Here is a 14,993-nt window from a genome sequence, read left to right as displayed (position 1 = left end):
TTGGGGTTTGATTTTAAATTTGTGTTTGAATAGTAATTTGTATGTAATTTTCTATGACGTGTAATAATAAATTTTTATAAAAAAAATTGTACGTGAAAAAACTGAGACAACCTTTTTTTAAAAAAAAGAAGTTTGACTGTAGTGAATTTCAATAGTCATGTTTTAAAATATGTAGAATATTAATTTGTAAAGAGGATTATAATTTTATAATATGTTGTCAGTATTTGTATTATATATATTTTGTAATTTTATCTTATCCCAAATTTTCTGTGATAAATAGTAGAGCTTATATATAATAATGTATTTATGTGAATAACTTTCCGTGAAAAAAAAAAACAAAAGACAGCAAAGGAGCTGTACTTGAAGGAAAAAAGTTTGCACCCGCCTCAAAACTTGCGCTATGTATATATATATATAAGCATAAATATCGATACAGAGGTTGTTGAATTAACAATAATTGTCAAGTGATCCGAGAGAGTGAAGAATCAATAGAATAATTAGTTTGATTAATGAGGAGGGGTGAAAGAGAGAAGGAAATTCCAGGTGGAGCTGCTGCTGTTGCAGTTGCAGTTGCAGGGAGGCACAGATCATCTTCTTCTAAATCTTCATCTTCATCTTCCTCAGTGAGTTGCAGCACTTCTTTCAGGAACAAATGCACACACCTCGCCAAGAATCATCGCGCCAGGTTTTACATTTTCCGCCGCTGCATTGCCATGCTTCTCTGCTCTCACGAGACCAACGACCTCTGACACCCTGCCTCTCTCTCTCTCTCTCTCTCTCTCTCTATATATATATATATATATATACACACACAGACATATATATATATATATATTATGTGATGCAGCTAGCAAAGCAGCTGGAATTAATTTTCATTGTTACAATGTGTAAGATTGGAGTAGTTATATCTTTAATTAATTAAGACCACCTTGTTTGTAGTTTCTACAATTACTATATGTGTGTAGGTGTGTAAGTATACTTGAATTTCTGTTGTCTTGTCTGTGTATGAATTGATCAGAGTTTACGATGAGCTGCTGCTGCTGCTGCCTGATGCTTCTCTTAATTAGTGTTATTCGTCAATGAAGGCGTCTGTTTCACGGTGTATTTGATCTTCACCTATACGTACAGTTGATGAAAAGTTTGTTAATTAATTAATTAATGGTGGTTATGTTTAGCTACAGAATTTGATTTGTGGATTAAACTACCTACGACACTTGCTTGCATTGCACCTCCAACATTCAACCAACCCTTGTTTTCTATTAATTTTCTCAACTCAGTTACTTGTCTTGTCTTGTCTCTCGACTTAACCACCAGTCAAATAATAATAATAACACAATTAATTACATCTAGTTAAGGATATCATTGTCAGTCAACCATCACTTCAATAATATGTATGTAATGAAAATGATTAATTTTGAATAAATTGAAGATGTTGGGATGCCGACAGGGACGGGAGCAGCCACACGTGAAGAGGCAGAGGTAGAGGTAGAAGAAGAAGAAGAAGAAGAAGAAAAAAGGGTGCGTAATTCTCACTTTTCCCCATTCGTGCGGCCCCTTTCTGACTTGGAGCATTAATTAATTTGCCCCTCTCTCTCTCTCTCGAGATCGGATCAGATACTAGTGAGTGAGAGTGAGTGACTTATTGTCGTTTTCATGGCTTGCTTGTTTTTTTCAATCAGCTCAGCTCAGCTCAGGTCCTTGCTGGTTTGAATGTTAGTACGCAGTACACACACACACACACACACACACATGAAAGTAGATCCGACCCAGACCCAGACCCAGACCCCTACCAGTAGCAGACCGACCTCCAGGGATTGATACAGACATACATGATCAGTCTGGATGGATGGAGGAAGCACACATACATGCACGTGGATTGGAGACATTACATTGTGGGTGTGTAATACTGGGAGTAGTAGAAAATATCTGGAAAGTAGGCTGGGAGAAGGACGACACAGGGGAAATGGAAACACGTGCGTGCACTCCTACCCCTGACACCCATCCAAATGAAATTAAAGCTTCTTTCCACCCGGAACATATGGTCCGGGTCTCCACATTGTGACACGTCGCACATATCTCAAATATTTATATTTCCATATATTATTGAAAAAAAAAAAAAAATTTGTTTCATTTTGACACAAAACATTTTGATTTTGGTACAATATTAACCGATCCTCGTGGAGTGACCACCATCGGACCTGAATTTGTTCTTAGACTGGGACGGCCGTCAGTGAGGATGGAGCAAATGGTGATGTAGAAACAAGGGTATAATAGTAATTGTCTATTTTTATTTATAAAAAATAATAATAATATACCCAAGGTCGAAAGAACCCAAATGAAAAGCGCCCCAACAGGCAACAACCTAACCCTACACTTTTCTACTAGTGTGGGTTCGTTTGGGAGATTCTCCCAAAGTGCATTATTCATTTTATTTTTTTTTTTAAATATATTAAATTAAAAATCTATTTTTTATTTTTTATACTTCAAATTTAAAATTTTTATTATTCAAATAACAACTCAAAATCCAAACTCCAAAACAAACAGACCCTACTCTCTCTCCTCTATTTTTATTATAGTTTCTTTTTCTATTTTTCAAAACCCATCCCACCCCACCCCTCATTATCATTGTTCGAACTACTCGTTTCAAACAATGCATGGAATGGATCACCATCTCTATCGCCATCCACTCCTGCTTAATTATTTAAATTTTCTTCACTGTGAATTTCTACTCAGAGGGAAATGGGTGAAGGAATGAAGGCAAGCTACCTAAGTAGATATCACATGATCGTATATATATATAGCTTAGGGAACACATATGTCCCTCTTTCGTCATAACATATACTATAATATTGTCACTGATTGAGTACTTGTGAGTGTTTGTAGAGTAAACAGTGATATTTTTACTTCATATACATTTATAACAATCTTACTTGGTTCGGGGGGTGATCAATTCCTAGTTGTGTTCACGAGACAGTCCCTGTTGCTTTGACATCAGAATAGGCCCTCCCTCACTAAATGTGGATAAATCAATATCTGTCTCCAACCCTTACTTTTTCAATATACATATATAATTTGATTTGATTTAGGGAAATTTAGTAATTTACAGTCAGGAGGGTCTCAATAATTGTAAGAAACTGTTGTGAATGGAGGTACAGTACAGTTTATTAGCTTAACAAACCATAAAACCATTCCAAGAACCAGACAGCATCCATTATATATGTCATACCTACTACTTACTACGTAGGCTTCAATGGATGTGCTTTACTAACTTGGGCCGACGAGCCCACTTACTCACCTTGGTTGCCCTCTGTAGACACAAAAAAAAAAAAAAAAAAACAAAGACAGTCTGAAAATTTCTTCACAAGAATACCAAATTTTGCACTGATACTGAGATAGTTCAAAAACAAACATGGGAATGGGATATTGGGATCTCATCTCTGCAACATATCACTGTTTCCTGCTCCAAACAAAACCCTTACACAGATCCACAAATAGATTGATTGTCCTAATTAACAACGCTATTCCAAATTCTTGTATATCTTACAGTTAAAAGACACCAGAGATTGTAAAAAATCATTCAATTCACCAAGAAGCAGAGAAAGATGTAAAAAGAGCCTTCCTTCATTCATTCATTAATTCATCAGCTAATTTGCTGGCAAAGATTGTTGACTGCAGCAGGTGTAGAAGCCCAAACATGGCTGCTGCTGCTCCTTCCACCCTGATCTTGCACTCCTCCTCCGACAACAACAACCTTGCTGGCTGCTAATGCTTTCTTCTTAATTTTACACTTCATGTCCTCCATGAACATCTTTAGTCTCTTCTCAGACGATCCTTCGCTTGTCAGTGCTTTCTCCATGGTTCCACTCACTTCCCTCACTGCATTCCTCAGCTGCTCCGATCTTCCTCCGCTCATCAAATCCTTAATCTTCTCCTCCACCTCCTCCCTCGTGATCGTCTCCCTGTCGCACAAATTGATCCCTATCTTCCAATCGTTCACCACCAGTTTCCGATTCGTGAACTGATCGGTGAAGAGAGGGAAGCAGAGCAGAGGAACTCTGCACCATATGCTCTCCAGCACCGAATTCCAGCCGCAATGGGACAGAAATCCGCCGATGGCAGGATGGGAAATCACTTTAGTCTGCCTGCACCACTGCACGATTAGCCCTCGCCCGTTAATGCTCTCCTCGAACCCCTCCGGCAGGACATTGGTCTCGTCGGAGCTCACGATGTCCGGCCGGATTACCCACACGAAATTGACACCGCTGATTTGCAGCCCGTAGGCGATCTCGAGGATGTCCTGCTTGCTGGTGGTGTGGGCGTGGCTGCCGAAGGAGACGTAGAGCACGGAGCGTTTGGGCTTTGTGTTTAGCCATTCGGTGAAGTCGGATTCCGACCAGAGACTGGTGGTTAGTGTCTGGCTGGTGAAGTTGGAGACGATGGGGCCGATTGCGTATGTCGGCTGCTCCGTGTTGAGCGCCGAGAGCGTGTCGGATTCGAGATCTTCCACCGTGTTGCAGATGATGATGTCGGCTTTCTTGACGTCCTCGAAGGCTCTGTAGATGACGCGATGGACGACGGTCGTTACGTCGTCGGTTTGGAGGTACGATGTGAGGTCTGTCGGTTTGATCGCCTTCACCCCCGGGATGTAATCTATGGTGTCCTTGCGTTTCTCTGAAAGAGGGGAATGGATTGTGAAATTGATGAAATGAAATTGAGATGAAATGGAATTATTACCTTTGGAATGGAAATGGCCGTGCTTCTTGAGGAGGTGGAGGTGGTAATAGAGGGACAAGACGAGGGCGGGTTCGGTCCAGAAGGAGACGCAGAGGAGGCTGTGCTTGCGGGCAATGGCGGAGGCCCAAACGTAGAAGGTGTCTGCGATGAGGATGGTGAGGGGGGAATCAGATTCCGACAAATCCGCAACTAATTCGTCGACGTGGGCGGAGAAAACGTGGATCAAACCCTCGACGAACTGGTCGTGGTTCGCCGACCGATCGAACCCTAAGGGGAAGCCGTCGGAAACGGTGGCGTAGCGAATGTCGAGGCCGGAGGCGCGGGCGCCGGCGAAAATGTCGACGGCGTTGGTGCCCCGGGCGCGGGAAATACGGGAGTGGACGGACTGGGTGTTGACGAAGGTGATGGTGAAGCCATTGGAGGCGAGTTTCACGGCGAGGCTGACGAAGGGGTTAATGTGGCCCTGATAAGGGTACGGAATCATGATGGCGTGAGGCTGAGGCTGAGGGTGAGGCTTCGCTGCGGCCATTGTCGTCTTCCTTCCTTGTCCAGGTTGTGCTGCTGCTGCTGCTGCTTCTGCTTCAGACGAATCGAAGAAGAAGAAGAAGGGCGATAAGTGTGTGTGTGCGTAAGGAGGAGAGGGATGATCAATAGACAATAATAATAAATCAATTGCAGCCCCGTCTGTCCGAATGAGGTCAACCAAATGCAATTTGCTATTTTAAAGGGAGGAGATGATACAGACACAGATACAGATACAGATGACAATATCACATTATAATACATAATACAGGTAGGTAGGTAGATTGATATGCATACACATAACACATTCACTGCTGTCAAAACTATTTCAATTTACCCCTAACTCTTCTTATTCTAGGTATAACACAAATAATTATAAATTTAATTTAATAGAATTATAATTTATAAATCATAATTTAAAATATATTTAGAATATATAATTTTTTTTAAAAAAATGATATATGATATGAAATATACAGAAATGAAAAATGTTCACTTACTAATATTTTTTTTCTCGATTTTTTCAAAACCTTTGAAACATTTCCCTGCTGAATTGGATAATTTGATATTTTTTGAAAATTTAAAACATATCATATTAAACATTTTAAAATTACTACTATATAAGTGGAGCCTAAATATTTTATAAATATCAAATGTATTTAATTAATAAATAACGTGTCTACTATAATTTTATTTTTTTTAAAAGGACTAGAATAATAGGATTACATGTTAAATTATCGTATGAACAATATCAAATGCAAAAAATTTAAAAAATATATATAGATATAATATTAGCCACCGATGGAGGTGGCGGTGAGACATTTATTATGAAATCGTCACTAGCTCATAAATCACAAATATAAATAATAATAATAATAATAATAGTAAATATATACACCCTCCGTCCCATAATAAAATATTTGTTTTTCCATTTTAATCCATCTCATAACAAAGTATTCATTTTTTTAGTAACTGTACTGTCTACTTAGCATTACAAATATCCTTATAATTTACAATATATTACACAAATGTCATTACTTTATATCACACATACTAATAAGGTTATTTTAGTTACTTGTACTTTATTCCTATTACATTATAATATAATACTAATATTTCTAAAATTACGTGTAAAAAGCAAATAAATATCTATTACCGGCCATAGATATATGTTTGAATGTCCTATACTACACTAGCCTATTCACCATTAATTTTACTTAAATTGTTTTATGCTTCTAAGTATATTAATAACAATAATAACCAACACGAGAAAAGCATAAAGCAAAAGTAGGCACATTGTATCTGAATTTTGTTGAAATTATTAATGAATATTTGTTATAAAATGTGGACGAAAATGAAATTCATAAGACATTAAAGTTAGTAAGAAAAAAATTTATATAAAAAATAAGTATTTAATATAATATTTTATAAAAAAATATATATATAACTAAATTAAAAAAACAAAAGCACTTCCACCCAATTCTCTATCTATATTTTAGTTTGTATTTATGCTTGTGTTTAAATTATAGTTGCATGTGATGCTTTTAAATAAAAAATTGAAAAAAAAAAAAATAATAATTAAATTTGTAAATCTCATAACTAATACTAGTGTGCACCCATAAAGGGGACAACCATTTGACCTCTTTTTATTATTTACATTATTCCTCAATGGATATGTTTTTAAAAAATAAAATAGTTATTTTAATTCTGAAAATTTTGTTAATAATAATAATCTGTTTCAAGTAAATATATATATATATATATATTATTTTTTTTAAAACCCATTATCTCATAAGAACAAGTCCATATTATTTTGACTTGATCAAACTGATAGAACTTGAAAATCAGCATACAGATATCGGGACACAACTTCATTATAATTAATCACATTAATCACTTCTAACAACACATAATTGACAATACTGTTGTATTTCCAACTCATAATTTTCTCCAAATAAATTGGATCATCTTTGTTGTTCATAAGGCATAATATTCATTATAAACCTTTTATTAAATATTAATTTATATTACGATTAAAATACATATTAAATTTTGTAAGCGAATTAATCATGAAAATGATGCGCGGCTGTGGCTGTAGAATATTCCTTTTATAAGAATATTCATTCTAGGAATACAAATCTAAAATAAATATGAAAAAAGGAAATACGGTGGCGGGCCGAGTGCACGTGAAATAGGATGGCATTCTGTGCTATAAAAGCTCGTCTTTCGAGGTAACTAAATATGGGCCCCTATATTTTCCAACATATTTTGAATAAATATATTATGTTAAATATAAGTGGGCCAGGGCCAGGGCCAAGGCATCCCTCAAAATACAATTCCAGGGTAGCTTCGTTTATAACATAAGATCAAATTTTAAACATAATAAATTTCTACAGCTTAATAATAATAATTTGTGAGGACAGTGCTAGTAGGGTAGGTTTATTTTATTATTATTTTTATTATTTTTTTATGACATGAAAATCCGCAAATAAACTCCAATCAAATTTAATACCCTCTAAACCAGGCGTGACAGTGGGGTCGGGTCGCTTTATTAACCGAGTGGAAGAAAGCTGAAAGCTATTTACTTATATATATATATATATATTTATTTATTTTATTGGGTGGCGATTGATTGGCGGTTGCGATGTGTAGTGGCCGCTTCAATTATTGACTCCAAAACTTTTGTGGTTATTATGTCCACTAAATTTGGTCTAAATTTTATTTATAGCATATTTATTAGCATTAATCAAAACACCTTTGAATTAAATTGTACATAAAGGCTTCCAATTATGTAACTAATTTTTTTTAAAGGGTCAACTCATGAATTTGATAGTTTCATCCAAATTGCTTTTTGTTTTTTGGGATATATGTCGGATTTGATTTAATGAGAATCCGAAGCTACTGACAAATTTTGGTGTAAGTTGAATTTTGTGATGTGGAAAGTGACACTTTTTTATTTTTTGTGCATTAATTCTTATTGTCTTTTATGGTCCATTTTTATTTAGTTGACATTTGAATTGGTTCCTTTGGTAAATACAAAACCTTAATTTAAAGGCTCTCATTTCCCCAATTTTTCTAAATTTGTTTCGGTTCAGAAAATACAAGGAAATTATTTTGTGTACGATTTTGTCCAAATTTGATGTGATATTTGATAGTTTGGAGTGCACAAATGGAGAATGATGTTGATATGTTCTGTAATGTACTAATTTGTGGGTATCTTTGGGCTCAAGTTTTCGAGCAGCCTACTGGGTTAGTGGCCCAATTATTAAATTGGGCTAGTTTTAATAAACAACCGTCTACGGTACCTTCATAATATATATACATATATATATTTTACCTAGAAATAAATACTCTCAGTATGAAATAATTTTATTTTTTATTTTTATTTACTATATTACATATAAAATTTATTTTTGTTTTCATTTTCAAAATATCTCTATATTAAACAAATTTTACTTCAAAGTTTTTATCATTTACTATAAAACATACTAAAATACAACCAACCCATTCCAATAAGCAAACATAAAATCTACAAAAACAACATTATTCAATATAGTATTATATTTGATATTTACTTTTCATTTCAATTTTTTATTTTTAAATAATCAAATATTTTCAAAACACAACTAAACAAATCTTATGTACATGAAGATATCTTCACAATAAATAAACAGTAGTTTTCATGTTAAAAACAAATATAAATTTATTTTTTTTCCTTTTAATATCATGTTAAAAAAAAAAAAAAAACATTTATAATTGGGGGTCCATCTCCACGCCGGCTCCGGCGCCGGCGCCTATAGTCATTAATGATAATATTTAAGGGTAAACTCAAAATCAACTTTGCTTCTTCAGTTCTTCTTCTTCCCCGTTGATTAAATCAGCCATAATAATAAAGTACATAAATATATCATTCAATTCTCAACATTCAGACGCAGTTGGTTCTAACGACCTTTCTCTCGATTATCATTATTCCAATTTCTCAGAAATGGCCATGGCCATGGGAGACGACGACCACAAGAAGAAGAAGCTCCACGCCATAATGATCTCAGTGCCATATCAGGGCCACATCAACCCCTTCGTCAACCTCGCCCTCCTCCTCGCCTCCAAGGGCATTCTCGTCACTTTCGTCCATTTCGAGGCTGTCCACCACCGCCTCTCCAGTTTCCACAACCTCCCCCCCGCCGGCTTCAATCTCTTCGCCGGCTCCGGCCTCGACATTCGCTACACCACCATCTCCGACGGCCTCCACCCCCTCGACTACGACAGAGACATCCACTTCGAAGACTACTGGAAAATCATCATGCTCCAATTCCAGCCCCGCGTCGACGACTTCGTCGGAACCCTAATCCGATCCAACCCCGATTTCGCCCATTTCCTCGTCGCCGACACCGTTTTCTCCTGGCCGGCGGCCACCGCCGCCAAGTACGGCCTCGTCAACGTCTCCTTCTGGACACAGCCCGCCTTGATTTTCACCGTCGCTTATCACTTGGACCTCATGAAACAACACCATCATTATCCTTACACAGGTATGTATATATATACCTCGTAGACACGAACTTTAATTTGAGTTGTTTTAATTCAATCGATTCGAATCACTCAACTGACAGACGACGGCGATGAGGAAATAAACTACATTCCAGGAGTGAAGTCGATCAACAGCAAAGATCTGATGTCATTCGTGAAGGAACCAATGGAGACAAGAATCATTAACAGGTCTACTTACGAGGTATTCAGGGAGGTGAAGAAAGCAGACTTCGTCCTGCACAACACAGTGCAAGAATTAGAATCCCACACGCTATCCGCACTGTCCGAATACCATCCCACCTACGCAATCGGCCCAGTTAATTTCGCCAAGAATCTCCCCCCCATCGCCATGGCCAGAAGCTTATGGTCGGAGACAGACTGCACATCCTGGCTCGACTCGAAACCCCCTGGATCAGTACTCTACGTTTCCTTCGGGAGCTTCGTCCACACCAACAAGGAGCTGCTCAAAGAATTGGCCAACGGGCTTCTTCTCAGCGGAGTGAATTTCCTTTGGGTTATTCGAGAGGGCATTCTTGGCTCCGGCGGCGGCGCCGCCGTGCCGGAGGGGTACGAGGAAGCTGTCGGGAGCAGGGCTATGATAATTCCGTGGTGTAATCAGGTGAAGGTTCTTTCGAATCCGAGCATTGGAGGGTTCTTGTCGCACTGTGGGTGGAATTCGACCGTTGAGAGCATTTGGTGTGGGGTGCCTATGATCTGCTACCCTATGCTGTACGATCAGCCCACCAATCGGAAGCTGATCGTGGATGATTGGACGGTCGGGATTAATCTATGCGACGGTGATCGTGTGGACAGGATCGAAGTTGCTGACAAGATCAAGAAATTTATGAGTGGTGACACTGCACTGAGGCTGCGGAATCAGGCCCAAACAATGAAGAAGATACTGAAGAATGCTGTCGAAATTGATGGCTCTTCCACCACAAATCTTGATCGATTTATCCATGATCTCAAGGCAAAAATGTATGGCCACCCAGTCAATACAAGTTAATAAATATTTTAAATTTACCTTTCCACATCCTTCCTACAATGATGCAATATATTTGTACTCATATGATACAAAAAGGTCAGAAAAACTACGATCTTTCTTGATGGACCCATCTGCGACATTATTGGTTTCTACATTGACCGACGGTAGCACGTGCCCTGTCGTGTGTGAAAATATATATTGTAACCATTTGTGATTTATTGAAAAACAGGGAAGAAGAAAATTGCAACTTGAGTTTGAAGGATGAGAGCAATGCAGTCTACATTAGATAAAGACACTTACCTTAACTACAAAAATCCAAGGCAAAACAATCCTTATCCATCAAGACTGCAGTGAAAATTGAGACTACTGTACAAAGGAGTTAAGCATCAAACGGGCTAATTTTTAGCAAAACTTCTGGCTTGGACATCATCGACAAAATTTTCAAAATTAACCCGTGATGTCCCATTACTTCCTACTGCATTCTCCAATGTTTTCCTAACCTGCTCGATGTTCTTCTTCAATACATGCGACGTCTCCCTGTTCATTACCAGCTTAATCCTTTCGGCTACTTGATCGCCTGAAACAAATTTCCCTTCACAAAGGTTGATTCCTATTTTCCAATCGTCAACCACAAGCTTCCGATTGATGGTTTGATCGCCTAACAAGGGGAAACATATTAGCGGCACTCCCACCCATATGCTTTCCAATATTGAATTCCATCCACAATGTGTCAAATATCCTCCGACTGCAGAATGTGATAAAACCATCTTCTGTTTACACCATGGAACCACCAAACCTATGTTTCCCACAATTTCATGAAACCCATCCGGAAAATAGTCGACAGCCTCACAATTCACAACGCCAGGCCTCAGCACCCAAATAAAACTCACCCCGCTTACCATTATCCCATCTGCAATGGCCCTGATATCTTCTTTATTGCTATGGGCATAGCTTCCAAACGAAGCATACAGGACCGAGCCCGGAGGCTTGCTGTCAAGCCAGCGGCTGCAATCCGAGTCAGGCCATAGATCCATCTCCACAGATTGGTCGGTGAACTGAGATGGAAATAAGGGGCCAATCGTATACACAGTCTGCTTCTCTTTCAGCACAGAAATAGCTTCAGGCTCGAGTTCTTCCATAGTGTTGCAGATAATGATATCAGCATTTTTTACATCTGCAAAGGCTTTTTGGATAAGTCGATGCATAGCTGTCGAAGTATCAGTTTCCTGGAAAAATGAGATTAGGTCTGTTGGCTCCAAGAACCTCACACCTGGTATGTAATCGATGGTATCCTTGCGGGTATCTGAATCCAACAGAAACATTACACAACAATTACTGGTTCAAATTGTGGATCATATATTTACATTTATTCAATATAAGCAGTAAGTTTTAATCGACCCAGCAAACCAAAAATAAACCTAAAAAGCGCAGGTTAATCCATTGATAAATCTTCACGCATTCCAAGACCTGAAATTTCTTAGCAATCTTCACACACGCACAATTGCAACATGTATAAACCCTAATTTCTCTACAACTTTGACCTGAAATAGAAACAAGAAGGGTGAAAGGATTTTGCGTTAATGAGTAGTGAATCACCTGTACAACCGTAATGCCCATTTTTCTTCAACAACTCGTGGTGGTAGTATACCGTCAACGCTAGAGCAGGCTGAACCCAGAACGAGACGTAGACAAGTCCATATTTCCAGGCAATGTTGGATCCCCAAGTCGAAAATGTGTCGACAACCAAGCAGGTGGGTGGGTGATCCGACCCCGACAGTTGCCCAACCAGTTCATCGACGTGCGCCGGATATACATGAAGCCGGCCTTCTAAGAACTGCTCCCGGTTCAAAGATCGGTCAAAGGTTAGCGGGAACCCGTCGCTGATAGTCCTGTAACGAATGTCCAGGCCCGATTCTCGAGCACCGGCGAACACATCATCGTCGCAAGTCTTGGTGATTTTGTCGTGGGTGGAGTGGGTGTTGACGAAGGTGATGGTGAAGCCCTTCGATGCAAGCTTTAGGGTTAGTTGAATTGAAGGGTTAATGTGGCCCTGGAAAGGAGGTGGGATTATGATGAAATGGAGATTCTTCCCCATTGTTCTCTGTGGGCTCTGCATCATCAGTAGTCCGCGCCAATGGAGATATCTGCATCAGTGTAAAATAAATCATGGTTAGTTAGTAACTGTTGTAAAAATCATGAAAACAGTTAAAGCAAAGTCCCTTCTGCACATGGGGGCAGAAGGACACGTCCCCCTCAGCAGCGACACATTCTCAGCAGCATCCTCTAGAATGGTCAGCATTGACAAAATGCTCATATACTATACGTTCCCGCCACGGAAGTTGAATGGCGAAGTTTGTGGCTGTTAGAACTATGTGGCCGTCAAGCTGGAGTTGATTAGCACGGTACACAAGAATAGTTCCCACAAGTATGTTAGCAAGTCTATAAATTTAGAGCTTCATGCCCTCTTAACGGCTAAAAACCAAATAACAAATCATGGTCTCCAAAGGGAAGCTCCACGCCATCCTCTTCCCAATCCCTCATCCAGGCCACATTAACCCATCCATCAATTTTGCTCTCAAGCTTGCCTTGAGGGGTTTTGTTGTCACTTACGTCAATCTTGAGTTTGTTCATCACCAATTGAAGTCGAAATCCCAAGCTACAGAAGATATTGATATATTCTCTGAAGCGCGCAAATCCGGCCTTGACATACGTCACACAACAGTTAGCGATGGTCTTCCTCTGGAATTCAATAGAGTTTTCCACTTGGAAGACTACTGGGAGCACATGTTGGTAAATTTTCCAGCTCATGCTGATGAAGTTGTTGGGAGAATAATCCATGCTGATCCATATTTGCTCCATTTCTTGGTTGCTGACACTTTCTATGGATGGTCTGCAACGGTAGCCAACAAGTACAACATTGCTAATGTCTCATTCTGGACAGAGCCAGCTCTCGTGTATTCTTTAATCCGCCATTCTGAGCTTCTTAGAGAAAATGGTCATTTTCCATGTAAAGGTATGAACATATAACCCCGACTAACTAATTAGCATGTAAAAAGAAAAGACATGCCTAACATATGCCTGTTTTGGCCTTGATACAGATAACGTTGCGGAGGAAATCACTTATATTCCTGGAATAAAAACAGTACACACAAAAGACTTCATGCCTTACCTGAAAGAAAGCGATGTTGAAACTACGTCATACAAACTTGTTTTCACAGCATTTAAAGAAGAGAGCAAGGCAGATTTCGTCCTGCACAACACAGTGTATGAATTAGAATCAGAGACACTATCAGGTCTAAGCAAATACAAGCCCCACTATGCAATTGGCCCTATTAATTTCTCCAAAGGGCTTCCCACTAATACTGTCAGCAAGAGTTTAAATCCTGAAACAGACTGTAGCCAGTGGCTGGCCTCGAAGACCCCCAGCTCTGTTCTCTATGTATCTTTTGGGAGTCTAGTCCAGACAAGTAAGCGGAACATAGAGGAAATAGCTTATGGGCTCCTCCTCAGTGAAGTGAAGTTTATTTGGGTTGTTCGAGCAGGGATGGCAGAAGATGAAGAAGCTACTGTCCTGCCGGATGGTTATGAGGATGAAATTCAAGATAAAGGGCTGATAGTTCCATGGTGCAATCAGTTGAGGGTACTTGAAGATCCAGCTGTTGGGGGATTCTTGACACACTGTGGGTGGAACTCAGTGCTAGAGAGCATGTGGTTTGGTGTTCCAATGATATGTTATCCAGTAGACTATGATCAGCCAACTAACAGGAAACTCGTAATCGATGATTGGCAGATTGGAATCAATCTGTGTGATGGAACATCTTTGGAGAGGAAGGAAATTGCTGACAAGATAAGGTTTCTCATGGATAGATCTGTTTCAAAGGACATCAATGAGAATGCAACAAGCGTAAAGGAGAAGATGAGGAGTGCAGTGGAAATTGATGGATCATCTGAGAGAAATTTCAATCAATTCATCAGGGATTTGAGGGCAAAAATTGATTCCACAGGTACAACCAAATGAGTATGTATTCATATATTCCATATTTTGGTTATGGCGTATACAGTATTTCAGCACAATATATATTTATATATATCATTGTAATATTTCATATTTTGATTATGGTGTATACAATCTCTGTATTTCTTCGTTATGTATAATTGAATTTGGTTATGAGTTAATGAAGTGCCACCATGAAGTTTGAATGATATTGTCAACACCTATATTCAAATC

General features: G+C 38.8%; 4 protein-coding genes across 4 annotated transcripts; 2 read left to right on the top strand and 2 right to left on the bottom strand.

Moving 5' to 3' along the window:
• Positions 1–3,356: 3,356 nt before the first annotated feature.
• LOC127252271 (UDP-glycosyltransferase 86A1-like) lies at positions 3,357–5,448 on the bottom strand. Its single transcript, XM_051276392.1, has 2 exons — positions 4,735–5,448; positions 3,357–4,671 (listed from the first exon to the last, which is right to left on the bottom strand). Exons 1-2 carry the CDS (start codon positions 5,261–5,263, stop codon positions 3,641–3,643), a joined length of 1,560 nt encoding a protein of 519 aa, XP_051132349.1. The 5' UTR covers positions 5,264–5,448; the 3' UTR covers positions 3,357–3,640.
• Positions 5,449–9,162: 3,714 nt separating this feature from the next.
• LOC127252226 (UDP-glycosyltransferase 86A1-like) lies at positions 9,163–10,811 on the top strand. Its single transcript, XM_051276314.1, has 2 exons — positions 9,163–9,782; positions 9,864–10,811. Exons 1-2 carry the CDS (start codon positions 9,242–9,244, stop codon positions 10,784–10,786), a joined length of 1,464 nt encoding a protein of 487 aa, XP_051132271.1. The 5' UTR covers positions 9,163–9,241; the 3' UTR covers positions 10,787–10,811.
• Positions 10,812–11,002: 191 nt separating this feature from the next.
• LOC127252229 (UDP-glycosyltransferase 86A1-like) lies at positions 11,003–14,062 on the bottom strand. The gene is made up of 3 exons (XM_051276316.1): positions 13,935–14,062; positions 12,362–12,909; positions 11,003–12,068 (listed from the first exon to the last, which is right to left on the bottom strand). Exons 2-3 carry the CDS (start codon positions 12,882–12,884, stop codon positions 11,161–11,163), a joined length of 1,431 nt encoding a protein of 476 aa, XP_051132273.1. The 5' UTR covers positions 12,885–12,909; positions 13,935–14,062; the 3' UTR covers positions 11,003–11,160.
• Positions 13,259–14,968, top strand: LOC127252227 (UDP-glycosyltransferase 86A1-like). Its single transcript, XM_051276315.1, has 2 exons — positions 13,259–13,778; positions 13,864–14,968. Exons 1-2 carry the CDS (start codon positions 13,259–13,261, stop codon positions 14,781–14,783), a joined length of 1,440 nt encoding a protein of 479 aa, XP_051132272.1. The 3' UTR covers positions 14,784–14,968.
• The last annotated feature ends 25 nt before the right edge of the window (positions 14,969–14,993 follow it).

Source organism: Andrographis paniculata, unplaced genomic scaffold, assembly GCF_009805555.1.
Source record: "Andrographis paniculata isolate CXL003 unplaced genomic scaffold, ASM980555v1 Contig45END, whole genome shotgun sequence".
Classification (NCBI taxonomy): Eukaryota; Viridiplantae; Streptophyta; class Magnoliopsida; order Lamiales; family Acanthaceae; genus Andrographis; species Andrographis paniculata.
The sequence above is the reverse complement of the archived record's forward strand: the minus strand, read 5'-3'. Positions and strand labels throughout refer to the sequence as shown.